This window comes from Rhinolophus sinicus, chromosome 16 (assembly GCF_057876585.1).
Source record: "Rhinolophus sinicus isolate RSI-liver-muscle chromosome 16, RSI-T2T, whole genome shotgun sequence".
Classification (NCBI taxonomy): Eukaryota; Metazoa; Chordata; class Mammalia; order Chiroptera; family Rhinolophidae; genus Rhinolophus; species Rhinolophus sinicus.
In genome coordinates this window covers 121,922,000-121,936,784 of record NC_142516.1, presented here as the reverse complement: position 1 = coordinate 121,936,784, position 14,785 = coordinate 121,922,000, and the positions used below count along the sequence as shown (strand labels likewise).

General features: G+C 33.6%; 1 protein-coding gene across 4 annotated transcripts in view; it reads left to right on the top strand.

Annotated features, from left to right (window-relative positions):
• TUSC3 (tumor suppressor candidate 3) overlaps positions 1–14,785 on the top strand; it is a 150,971-nt gene that overhangs the window by 121,877 nt on the left and 14,309 nt on the right. For all 4 annotated transcript variants that reach the window (XM_074329722.2, XM_019738006.3, XM_019738007.3 and 1 more), the window contains one exon: positions 12,280–12,354. In XM_074329722.2, coding sequence (XP_074185823.1) covers positions 12,280–12,354 — 75 coding nt within the window. The remainder of the gene's footprint in view (positions 1–12,279; positions 12,355–14,785) is intronic.

Genomic DNA, 14,785 nt, shown 5'->3' with positions numbered 1-14,785 from the left:
TTAACTTGCCATGGTTTTTTTGGTATTTTTGTCCCCCCCCCCCCCGTAATTTATGTGTGTATTTTTTTCCTTATGCAAAAAAAAAAGTAAATTCCAGATGGTTACTTTTTGTTTATCTGTAGAGTCCATTTCTGCCTTTTGGTTTTCTCCTCTAAATTTAGTAAGCCAGATGATTAGATGCAATTGCTATATACAAAATTTTGCTGAAAAAAACAAAGAACAGATGGAGTTGTTTGATGTCATAGGTTATAGATTCATATTTACTAAGACTAAGATTTTTCTCCTTATTAGTGTCTTATTTTCTCAGTGACTTATTTAAGGGGAAAAAATAATGGTGAGTAGTCTATGAGAGGAAACTATGTGGAAAGAGAATAAGAAATATTATAGCATTTTAATATAGAATATGTGAACTATCTAAGATTAATGTAATCCTTTATATTTTCCCAGTAAAAAAATTATTTTTCGTTCATTTATTTTTCATTTAGTTATGTTTCAGTACCTGATACAAATCAGACATTTGCTATTTACAACAAAAGTAGATGGATAGAAAAAAATTGTAATCCAGTGTGACAAATACTATAATCAGTGCTTGGAAGCAGCAAGAAAGGAAGGAGCACATTGATGCCTATAGAAGTTAAACTGGCTTTTGAGCCCGGTTTTGCTACAGTAGCAAAAGAAGTTTCCCAGAGGGAGAATAAGTGAGGGAGACTATTCCAGTAGAAGGTATGATAGGTACGAAAACATAAAGAGAGAATATTCACAAAGTCTGAAAAGGAGATTGATGAGAGGTAACTGGCTGAATAATGAAAATCTTCCCATGCCTTGCTAAGAAATTTGACCCTTATCTGAATTCACCACTTACAGTCTCTGTGTGCCAGTGAGTACAGGTCATGTGACTTCTAGGATTGGCGTTACCGTCAATTAGATTAAACTCTGACCTGTCCCTTAATTCCTCACATCCTTTAAATTCTGGGGTCTCAAGAAGATGACATGAGATAAATATCAGTTGGAAGGATAAGTGCTGATACAGAAGGCAAAGGTTATACTAGCAATAATAATTTCAAAAATTGTGTGTGTGTGTGTGTGTGTGTGTGTGTGTGTGTATAATCTTATAAAGGTCACATTTGCTTTTCCTATGAGAAAAACATTTTCCATTTATTATGAAAGAGTATTTTAGTCTGCATTTGTTTTTAATCTCTGATAGAGAAAAACAATGTTTCTTTTAACATCTTATATCCAAGGAGAAACATATTATAGAAGAAAATTAATGATGAATGCAAGTTGAAGATAATTTTAAGTTTAGATCTCTTTAAGTCTTCCATAATGTGCTAATATATTTTTCAACATTTGTTTTCATTTATCTTTAAATTGACAATCCTGATTCTCTTCCTAGGAGCAACAGTAAACTTAACATCATGTGCAATTGAGAATGGATTATAATGTAACGCAAATGTCTTTGTTATTAGTTCAGTAGGATCCCCAGTGCTTCTGGGTATTGTATATAATTTACACAATAGCAGCTTCTATTTTATGTGGGATCATGTCAATATTTTGACTTTCTAAGCAGTAAGATGGTGTTTGACAGGATCAGCAGAGAAACTATTGAGTGTGCATGGTAGTTGAAGTATATATTGCTATGATGTTAATACAACTGTGCAAAGTAATACATGAACTAGACCGCTCTGTGTGTGTGTGTGTGTGTGTGTGTGTGTGTGTGTGTGTGTATGTGTAGGCATAGGCATTGATACCTCAGAACAAGTTTCAGAAACGTTACAAATTATTCACTACTTATTTACATCTCTTACCCTCTTTTAATGTTGGCATTCTTCAGTCAGGCACAGCCAAATGGCTACAGACCTCAGTTTAATGGTAGGAAAGCATCTGTTACTCCAGAGTCAGACATAGAACCTCTCAGATTTTTAGGGGCTTTCATTAGTTATTCAGCCTTTAACCCAATAAAGGAAGCCCTACACATCAACTCTGACAGATCATCATCTAGCTTTTTCCTCTGTCTAAAAATAAATCCTTTATCTTAAAATCTGTGTTATAAATGTGAATTTTTTTCTCAAATGATAAGCATTATGTAGGCTCTTTTTATTATCCAAAACTGTTTGTTACTATTTTGTTTTGTTTTGTTTTTTGACACTGGAACATAAGCGAAATAATTCTCAACACTCAAAGTCCTTATAAAAGATATTTTTAAATAAAAGAGGGAGGGTTGGTGATTTTAAAGCCATTTTGGTTTAATTTCTGTATTTTATTACTGCCATCAAGTTTAAAGTAGGTACACAGCTCATTTCTTGGTAAAGCCTAGAAAACTCATTTTTGCAGGAAACATTCTGGAAACACTTATTTCCCGACCCTACTGCTTTCTAATAAAATATTTTATCTTAGGGTAGTATGTACAACCTGGATCTAGACATCCCTTTGCTTTAAAATTCCTACTTTGGGATTACATGTGGAAGGGTTTACCAAGTTTTTCATTTCTTTATTTTCAAGTAATAATAAAGCTAACTTCCACTCAGATAAAATAGTTTATAGTATCTTTGGTCCTACCTTAGATTCTCTATGGCAGGGATTGTCAAACTGGGACCTGAAAGGGCCAAATCCAGCCTATTATTTTTATAAGTTTTATTGGAATACCTATTTATTTATGTATTGTCTGCGATTACTTTGCACTACAATAGCAGAGTTGAGTAGTGACAATACACAGTACAGCTTGCATAGCTGAAAATATTTACTTTCTGGCTCTTTTCAGAAAAAGCTCACAAACTACCGCTTGGTAGGGTGTAAATAAAAAATTACAAATAAATAAATAAATAAATAAATAAATAAATAAATAAATAAATAAATAAATAAATAATTTAAAAGCCCACAGCCTCATTACCCCAAGAAAGTTACGTTTTATTTATTCATTTCCCTACATTTCTCTTTGTTTTTAAAGAGATTATATTGTTTATGTACATTATATTTTCATTTAACAAAATTATTTTTATGCTTAGCATAGAGATGTTTTACTCTCATTATCATTTTCATCTAACCCTGTGATATCATTCTATTTCATTTATTTTATGCTTTTTTGGTTTCCAACTTTGACTCACTAGCTTTGTGGCACAATTTATTCAGACCTCTCTGAGAGTCAGTTTCCTTATTTGTAAACTGAGGACAGTGATCTTTGTCAAAAGTGATAATGGGTAAGATTGTGAACAAAACAATGTTTCCATTCTTTTGGGGCTAACGTTATAGTGGTAGGATAAAGACAATAATTACATACATACATACATACATACATACATACATACATACATAACATTAAAAAGATACCTGAAATTCCTTTCAAAAACAGAAAAACAAAAAGGAAGTAGAGAGGTTGGAGGCTTCTCTGAGATGTCATTTCAGCAAAACCTGAAGGAAGTGAGGGACAGTTATGAGCGCAGCTAGGGGAAGAGCATTTCAGGCAGGGGAATAATAGCAAGATTTCGAGGCAGAAGGGTTCCTAGCTTGTTGAAAGAATAGTTAGGACAAGAATAAAAGCAATCAAGGGCAGAGAAGTATAAGCAGTGGGTCAGGCTGCAAATCATTTATAACCTTGAGGCCATTTTGACGTCTTTAGATTTTACTCTGGGTGAGATGGAAAGCTATTAGTGTTCTGGGTAGAAAAGTGATAACACCTGATTTGCTTTAAAGATGTTAGAAAAAAGGATAATATTTTTAAGACTTAGGGATAGGAATTAATTCCGTAAGTGAAACAATAACCAAAATTCATAATGGAAAAGATGAATAGTTTGTCACATTAAAATGAAAACTATATTAGTGACAAAACAATTTAAAAGTCAACAGAGTGACCTCAGTGTCATGGCATTGTGAGTCATTCCTTTTTTCTCTCCCCTTTGATTGACAACTAATTGGACATCCATAATCAAACAAAAGTATCTCTGCACAATACAAGAGGACACTGGGGCACTGAGTATTCACACACCTGTGCATTAGAAAGTAGGTGGCTAGAACCTCAAAAGGGGCTGTGGATCCAATGGAGCCAGTGAACCTGCCTCACTCCCACTTGCCACCATCAGAAGAAGGTAATCTGGAGAGTGCAAAACTAAACAGACATTCTCAGGAGATAGAGAATTCATGGAGATCCAGCCAGCCTTAAAGAGAACACAGCAAGCCATCGCAGCGGGATACAGACAAGTTTGGAGGAAGAGAGGGAGAAACATGCCTACATGTGACCCCCATCCCCAGAGCAACACTGCAATGAGCTGGGCTTTGTGAGGAATACCAGCTACATCTTTGGCAATGAAAGTGGAAAGCAAAAGTGATGAGGGACAGATGGCCTGGCAGTTCAGGCCGCAGCTGGAGGGACCCATTTCTCTTCAGTAACTCCCAGATAGATGTCTGAAGAGGGAACCCCATGAATCGGGGGAGGGAGAGAGGAACAGACATCAAAGGGCGTTGAAGGAACATGTTTCTTGTAGTCTGACCCAGTGTTTTAGCAGACCTGCCCATGGACCTCTGGGATTCCCTTACTAGAGGATCCCCTTGCTGGCCTGAGGGCACCCCCAAAGCCCACGACACTAAGCCCATATACACTCCCATTCTGCCACCAGCTTATTATTAGGTCAAATTTTTTAAGACTTGTGCTCTCAAGGGTCACAGCAAGAACCAGCTCAAGAAAAATCAAAAACTTGCACTGTAGTGCCACATTCTGGAAGACAAGAGACAGGTTTCTAATTGCTAGCTTACTGAACTGTAACAGTCAAACAATCTAAGAAAGGTGTGTTCTGCTTCAGTTGCAATGGCAGATGCACATTTCATCAACACTATGAAAAATCATGCTAATATGGTGTAACACAAAGGAAAGTAATTCTCCAACAACCAAACCCCAAGCATGGAATATTGTAATCTAACTGATATTCAAAATAACTTATGAAGAAATTCAGCAAGCTACAAGAAAATTCAGAAAGGCAATTCAATGAACTCAGGAATAAAATTAATGAATAGAAGAAGTTCTTCACCAAAGAGATTTAAATTTTTAAAAAGAACCAAACGAATTCCGGAGCTGAAGAACTGAATCCATGAGATAAAGAATGCTTTAGAAAGCACAGATATTAGGGCAATAAGATGGGAGAAAAAATACGCAATTTGGAGAACAGAAATTTAGAAATGGCTCATATGGAAGAGGAGAGAGAACTATGATGTTGGAAAAGTGAAGGAACCCTTAAAGAGCGATCAAGTTCTATCAGATAAGCAAATGTGAGAATAATTGGTATTCCAGAAGGAGAACTGAGGGAGAAAAGGGCAGATGCTTATTTAAAGAAATAATAGCTGAGAATTTCCCAAACTGGGGAACGAACTAGACATTCAAGTCTATGAAGCTTAAAAAAATAAGTAAAATAAATAAAATTAAATTAAAAAAAATAATAATCCATGTAAAAAGGGCTTACGTAAGGCACATTATAGTGAAACTACAAAAATCAGTGATAAAGAATCTCAAAGACAGCCAGGGGGGAAAAAAAATAAAATGAAATACAAAGGAACCCCCATTAGGCTATCAGGGGATTTCTCAGCAGAAAGTTAGGAGAGAGTGGAATGACATAGTCAAAGTATTGGGAGATAAAAGTTGCCAGCCAAGAATACATTATCCAGCCAAGTTTTCCTATAGGAGAAATAAAAGCAAAAACTTTCCCAGGCAAAAGCTGAAGGAGCTCACCCCCACGAGACCTGCCTTGCAAGAAATGCTGAAAAGAGTTCTTTAAGCTGAAATGAAAAGACACTAATTAGTGACAAAACACACACACACACTGAAAATACACAAAACTCTGATAAATTTGATGAATATAATTAGAAAACTATATATGAAGAGTGCATTAACCATTTAATTATAGTATAAAGGTTAAAGGTAAAGAGTATTAAAATAATTAAAGCTACTCCAATTTGTTAATGGATTCACAAAAATGTAGAAGGGGAGAAGCAAAATGATGGAACCTTTATAGAACAATGAAGATAGATAAGTTGGTATCAGTAGAAAAAGACTATGAGATGTATGCATGCCTCATGAAACTCACGTGCAAAAATGTAGAGACGGGAAAAAAAGGGAGACTGAATAAGTCACCAAATAAAACCACAGATTTAAAAAGGTAGATAGATACAGAGGGAAAAGAAACAATGGAGATACAAGACAACCAAGAGGGAAAAGATAGCAGTAGTAAATCCTTACATACTGTTTATCACACTAAATATAAATGGATTGAATTTACCAGTCAAAAGGCACAAAGTGTCTGGATAGATTAAAAAATATAATCCAACTGTATGCTGCCTACAAGAGCCTCATTTCACTTCTAAAGATAAACAGACTCAAAATGAACAGACATAGAGGAGGATATTCCAAGCAATAAGAAACCAAACAAAAGCTTGCTTAGCCATACTTAGATCACACAAAATAGACTTCAGGCCAAAAATGGTAGTACAAGACAAAGAAGATCACTACATAATTACAAAACGGTCAATACATCAAAAAAAATATAATAGTCATAATATATACACACCCAACATTGAAACACTGAAACATACTGATTGAATACTAACTGATGTAAGGGGAGAAATAGACAATACTATATAATAGTAGGAGACTTGAATACCCCTATCTGTAATAGGTCATCCACAAAGAAAATCAACAACGCAATTTTGTAATTGAGCCATTCTTTAGAACAAATGGACTTGACAGAGTATTACATTCAACAGCAACAGAATATACATTCTTCTCAAGTACACACAAAACAGTATCCAGGATAACTCATGACAGGGCATAAAACAAGTCTTAGCAAATTTAAGAAGAATGAATTAATACAAAGTATTTTGACTGCAGTGGTATGAAACTAGGAATCAACAAAAGAGGAAAGCTGAAATATCTAAATATAAATATGTGGAAACTAAATAACACATTTCTGAACAACCAATGGATCAAAAAGAAATCAAGTGGGAAATAAAAAGTATTTTGAAACAAATGAAAATGGAAATACAATATAGCAAAACTAGTGGGATGCAGCAAAGCAGTTATAAGTTGAAAGTTTATATTGATAAATGCATATGTTAAGAAATTAGAAATATCTCAAGTAAAAACCCTAAAACTTTACACCTTTAAGGAACTAGACGAAGAAGAACAAATTAAGCCCAAAGTTAGAAGAAGGAAGGGATTAATAGAGATCAGAGAAGATATGAAATAGAAACCAGAAAATAATAGAAAGGACTGAGAAAACTAAAAGCTAGTTCTTTGAAAAGATAAACAAAATTGACAAACCTTTAGCTAGACTAATAAAAAAGATGAAAGACTCAAGTGATGCTAAATAGGATAATTAGAGACCTCTATGAACAATTATATGCCAACAAATTAAATAATCTAGAAGAAATGGATATATTTCTAGAAACACACCCTACCAAGACTGAATCAGAAAGAAATAGATAATCTGAACAGACCAATAACAAGTAAATATATTGAGTCTGTATCAAAACATCCCAACATGTCCACTGTCTCTATTCCTAATGCTGTACTCCGCTTCTTGTAAGTATATACATATACTTACATATGTATATATGTAAACTTGTAGTTGACATTCATTATTCTTCAGCTTCAGCTTCAGGTATACAATGCAGTGATCAGGCATCTACATCATCCCTGAGGGAGGGGGGTTCAAACAGTGTGAGGGATATAAATGATAAACGTTTAAGTATTACTTTGTCTTGTGCCTCTGAAACTAATTAATAAAAAAAGATGGGAAAAAAAAAATCACACAGATGCTCCCCCCCAAAAAAAAAAAAAAAAAGCCCAACATGGAAACCCAAGACCAGATAGCTTCATTGGAGAATTCTACCAAACATTTAAAGAAGAATTAACACTAGTCCTTCTCAAACTTTTCCAGAACTCTGAAGAGTATGGAACACTTCTAAACTCATTCTACAACGCCAGTATCATTCTGATACCAAAACCATATTAGGCACCACAAGAAAAGAAAACTATAGGCAAATATTCTTGATGAACATAGATGCAAAAATGCTCAACAAAATATGAGCAAACCAAATTCTAGAACACATAAAAAAGATTATACACCATGGCCAAGTGAGACTTAATCCTGGGATGCGAGGATGGTTCAACATACACAAACCAATAAATGCAATACATAACATTAGTAAAATGAAAGAAAGTCACATGATCATATCAATAGTTGCAGAAGAAGATTTGACAAAAATGCAACCTCCTTTTTTGATTGATAGAAACCCTTAAAAGACTGACTATAGTCAGAACATACTTCAATATAATAAAGGTCATATACTAGAAACCCATAGCTAACATTGTACTCAATGGAGAAAAATTGAAATATTTTACTCTAAGATTAGGAACAAGACAAGGATGCCCCCTCTGACCACTCTTCTTCAATATGATACTGGAAGTCCTAGCTGGACTACTATGTTTCTCCGAAAATAAGACCTAGCCAGACCATCAGCTTTAATGCATCTTTTGGAACAAAAATTGACATGAGACCCAGTCTTATTTTAATATAAGACCCAGTGTTTAATGTAATATAATTAATATACTATAATACAATATACAATATAATATAATATTGCATCTTATATTAATTTTTTTTCCAAAAGACGCACTTAGAGCTGGTGGTCCGGCTAGGTCTTATTTTCAGAGAAACACGGTAGACAAGACAAAGAAATGAATGAAATCCAAATTGGAAAGGAAGAAGTAAATTGGTTGCAGTTGATATGATTGATCTTATATGTGGAAAATCCCAAAAACTCAACCAAAAATACTGTTGGAACTAATCAATGATTTCAGCAAAGTTGCTGGATACACCATCAACAATCAGAAATCAGTTACATTTCTATATATTACTGATAAAACATCTGAGAAAAAAGAAAAAACTTCCCCATTCACAACAGCATCAAAAACAATGATACTTAGGAATAAATTTAACCAAGGAAGTGAAAGATTTGTACAACAAAAACTATAAGACATTGCTGAAAGAAATCAAAGGAAACATAAAGAAATGGAAAGACATTCCATGCTCATGGATCAGAAGAATATTGTTAAAATGCTACACTCCCCAAAGCCATCTACAGATTCAATGCAATCTCCATCAAAACATGCCAAATGTATTTTTCATAGAAATAGAAGAAATCATTCTAAAATCCCATACAGAACCACAAAGAGCCCCAAGTAGCCAAAGCAAGCCTGAGGAAAAAGAACAAATCCACAGGAATCACCTTCCCAGATTTCAAACTATATTACAAAGAATAAAAACAGTATGGTCCTAGTATGGTACCAACACAGAAATAAACACATAGACCAGTGGAACAAAACAGCCCAAAATTAACCCCTTGTATTATACAGTCCACTAATATTCAATAAGGGAGTCAAGAATACTCAATGTGTAAGGATAGACTCTTCAACAAATGGTGTTGATAAAAATGGATAAACATGCAGAAGAATAAAACTAGACACCTTTCTTACACCACTAACAAAAATAAACTCAAAATGGATCAAAGACTTAAATATCACATCTGATACTGTAAAACTCCTAGAAGAAAACATGGGGAAGAAACTCCTCTATTGGTGTTGCCAATGATTTTTTGGATGTCACCAAAAGCAAAAAAATCAACAATTGGGACTAATCAGATTTAAAAGCTTCTGCACAGCAAAAGAAACAACAAAATGAAAAGACAGCCTACAGATTAGGATACAATTTCTGTAAACCATATACCAGATAAAGGGTAAATTATCCACAATATATAAAGAACTCGTGCATCTCAATTAAAAAAAAAAAATCCAATTGAAAATGGAAATAACTAGACATTTTTCCAAAGAAGACATCCAAAGGCCAACAGATACGTGAAAAGTTGCTCAACATCACTACCTGTTAGAAAGGATAGCATTAAAAAAGACTAAGATATAACAGTGTTGGCGAGGCTGTGGAGAAAATGTACTACAGGGTCTACTATACATGCTAATGTAAATTAGTACAGTTACTATGGAAAACAGTATGGTGATGTCTCAAAAAATGGAAAATATAACTACCACATGATCCAATAATTCCACTTCTGGGTGTTTATTCACAGAAAACAAAAACACACTAAAGATATATGCACCCCATTCATTGCAGCATTTTTCACAATAGCCGAGATACGGAAGCAATATTAAGCGTCACCACTGATGGATGAAGAAAATGATACACATGCGCACGCGCCCTTGTAAGAGGAATGTGATTCAGCCATGAAAAAGGATATCTTGCTTTTTGCAACAACATGACTGGACCTTGAGCACATTGTGTGCAGAGAGATAAGTCAGAAACAGAAAGACAAGTACTTTATGATTATCACTTATATGTGGAATCTAAAAAAGTCAAACTCATAAAAACAGTAAAATGGTGGTTACCGGGGATAGGGGTATTGGGGGATAAGCTAAATGTTGTTTAAGGTGTATATACAAACTTAACAGGTACTCCATAAACCAGAGATCTAATGCACAGTATAATATATATATATATATATATATATATATATATATATATATATATATATATATATATATATATGCCATGTTGTACTGTAATCACACTTGCTAAGAGTTTAGAACTTAATTATTCTAACTTTAAAAAGGAAAGGATAATTATATAACATGATAGAGGTGCTAATTATCACTACAATGGCAGTCATATTGCAATATATAGATGTATCAAAATGTTTTATACCTTAAATTTATATAATGTTCTCTGTCAAATATATTCAATTTTTTTAAAGGAAAAAAAAAGGAGACAGGGCTTCTGTTGCATAATAGAAGTTAAGAGCAAGTGGGCTTTGTAGTCAGATAGCCTTGGCTTGAGTTCTGGCTCCAGCACTGCTGAACACCTTGTTTCAATTATTTAACTTATGTAAGTTTCATTATCCCAATTTATAAACAAGAATAAAACAGTACCTACCTCATAGCATCGTTAAGGGACTCAATGAGAGAAATCCATGTACAGTGCTTAGGCCACTTGCCTACACAAAGGTGTTTTCCTCTAGAAGTTTTATAGTATCAGATCTTATGTTTAAGTCTTTGATCCATTTAATCTTGTAAACCTTATTTTCCCCAGGAATATAATTTGTGCCATTTACACCATGATTTTATTAGTGGAATTTCAGAAGCTACTTAGCGGATAGAGTCATAAAGTAAATATTTGTTTAATTTATACTGTATATGTAAAGTCATTTTAAAATACCATATTTTGAATATTTGCAAAACATATGTCATAGTTAAAATAATCTAAAATTCTGTATGAATTTTTAGATCAAAGCTACATATTTAAATGTATAGATTAAAATCTATACATGAATATCAAAGGGTATTGCCAGAGGAAAATGAAAGGGGAATTCTAACGTAACTCCTTAAAGACCTGCATCAATCTGCTCCAAAGAACTAAGCAGTAGAAATTCCCTGTATACGAACAAGTTGAATGATACAAGCTTTTAATTGTTTTTTTCTCTTATTATTAGCAGTGTCGTTTGACTATGGACTTGAGGGACTTGGTATCAACAGATTGCCCAAAACACCTTAAGAAGAATGATTCCTTAAAGTCCACAGACTAATTATACTGGTAGTAGGAAACATTCATTCTTTTTCATTATCCTTTCAGGCCATTACTACATGATTCAAACTCAAGGAATTTAGTAATTATCCAAATCTCTGGTTTTCACATTGTGTGTCATGGATCCCTATAAGTTCATTGGTAGGATATGGTATGTGTATGGGATAGGGAGTCAGGGGTGGTATACCACAGGGCTGGTACCAGCTTTTCTCTTGTATACATTAGGCTTCCGACCAAGGTTGGTTGGTTAGTTTCTTGCTGAATCTATTCTAATTTTCTACGATTGTCAATGGAATGTGTCATCATAACTATAACTGGCTCATGTCTTTGTGTATAATGTGAAATGTCATTATTGGTTTTGAGAGTCTGTATAATTCATATGTGCTGTGAAAGTCCCAGAATTTCAGAGCGTTTCAAATAGACCTTCAGAATCCTACAAATTAAAGTATTAGGTTATATAATTTTAAAAATTAAGGCAAATTTAAATATACAAAGAATTATAATTTTATGTTATATGAAGAGAATAAATTTATTTATCTTTTTACATTTGTAATTTAACTGTTCTGGAACAGAACACATTGTGTTCAGATCCAGAAAAATTAATAGATTTTATTTGCATCTGTTTCTACTGTTTCCTTGACAACTGCTATAGATGCTGCTATCACCATGGGGATGGTTCTTCTAAATGAAGCAGCAACATCCAAAGGAGATGTTGGAAAAAGACGGAGTAAGTCTCTGTGTTGGCATTTTTGTAATTTTGTTTTAGTCTTAAGATTCATGTAAATCAAATGGGAAATAAATAAAGGTCCTTTGTAAACATTAACTTGTAAAGAAATGTTCCAGTTTGAGGAAGGGTATGGTGTTTTTTGCTTCTATTTCTTGGATGTCTGTGTGCAAATACTTAAAAATATATTTCTTCCAAAATGGGATTGGGTGATTTCTGTGGAATCTCGCATAAAGGAAAGCTGCTATCTACTCTTGTCAGGGATGCCCTGACCCATCTCTGTTGAAGCTGTGTTCTCTGGAGAAACATCCATCCTTCAGGGGAGATGGAAAATTCTGTGGGGAGAGGCGGATTTACTGGCAAATGATATGTCCTCTATGCCAACAATCAGGTATGCATTCAAGGACTGACTCAGATGGAGAAGTTTTCACTTAGATTTTGTACACTGAAATATTAGAATATTTTCTAATTACCTCCTAACTTCCTCTTATCAACATTTTAAAAGGGTGCATATCTTAATCCTACCTTTTCCAGGGCATTTGCCTTTTCTAGTGATATTCCAAGGTTTACAGTTCCACCAAGTTCCAGTTAATTATGTTTTATCTTTTGATGAAAATATTAAGGGGTGATAGAAAAAAGCAACATTTTTTTGTGAAGTAACAAAACTTGGCAGGAAAGGAGATCAACACATGGGAAAAGTCTTCCCTGAAGAGAATAGGTTAGGAATGTACAGAGAGACTTAAATTCAGTATTTCCTGACACAGACCTTTTTATAATTAATGTCAAGTCCCTGTGTGATTTTTATGAGTATACCTCTACAAACCTATAGGTAACATTTTTGTCAATATGCTTTGCATTTCTGAACCCTTCTTAAAACCCATAAATTATGTACGGTGAGCATAGATGACTGAGAAAGACTAATAATTTTTTAAGAAGTTTAAAATAAAAGACTTATTTTCTTTATGGGATTTTAGATAGGGTGACATGTCAGTAAGTACATCATACTGATTTCTAAATACTTAGGTATCTTAAGTATTGAAGTGTTTTGGATGTAATTTATAGATTAGTGTACCTTCCGATTTTTCTTGATTCTATCTACACCCTGTTATAAAGAAACTACAGGGTAAGAAACAAATGCATTACTTTGTTTAGTTAAGCATTGTTCAGAATATCATTTTATGATATATCTTTTAAATAAACAATTTGATGGTCTTGGGATTAACATATAATGTTTATGAGGACAAATTCTTATGTGATTATATATTTATATGTATTCTGTCATATCAAGGTAAGTAATAGTAAGAAATATGTATTAATTTTTTTAATCTCACAATGTCTATGATAGTGAGTTTATAAAATCACTACTTCCATCTTCCCTCTTGGTAGATATTTGTATATACATAATTCCAATGCCCCCCACCCACTGCCTAATTGTTTATTTGTGTGTGTGTGTGTGTGTGTGTGTGTGTATGTGAGAGAGAGAGAGTTAGAGAGAGAGAGAGAGAGAGAGAGAGAGAGAGAGAAAATATATTTTTTAATTATTCCTTTTTGATTCTAGTGTGATTTTTATTTTTGATATAATACAACTACTGTGATTATTATTGGCCAGGTCAGAATGTTTGTGTCATTATAGCATCTTCTTCTTACAAGTATGTAGTCTTGGATGGGCTACAGTGGTTCATTTAGTGATGACTAACTCCTCACTACCCACTCGATTCCTCACTCTTCCCCATATACAAGTACTTGAGTTACATTATTTTGTTCCACTGCATTGATATAAATATATTGTCTTACGTGATCACATATTTTGAGCCTCTTTTCCCATTGAGCATAACCGAATGCAGCTACTAAAAACAGCAAAGGGAGTGAAAAGTGTTTTGAATATCCAACTTCTGAAAATTTTGTTTTTTTAAAGATTTTTTAAAGATTTTAAAGATTTTTTAAATTTTGTTTTTTTAAAGGAAAGGAAGAAGTGTTTGATAAAAATACCAAATGTGGGAAGGTATAAAGTAAAACATCATGTAATTAAGTCTATGTTTAGTAAAACTGTTGTACGCAAAGTTGTTAATATGCTGTATCTAGTGCCTGATGTCTGGCATACTTGGATATTCTACAATTTTTAAAAAAGGTGTTTTTCATTTTGTGATGTTCAGCAACCGTTTTTTTTCTGCCAATATTCATTTGAAGTTCAACCGTATGAGTATTGTTTGAAATTAAATGTCATAGAGGTTTCAACTGAATGCTATTAAGTGCTTATGATTTTTAACAATTTATACTCAAAACAGAGAGAACGATATTCCTACAGAGCTGAATGAAAACTGACACAGATTTCTAGACCGTATCTTGAGAGTACCATACTTTTTGTACTGTCTGGTTTCCAAGACTGTAATTAAACCTGGTTTCATTTATATGCTAGAAGAATTTTTTAAAATGT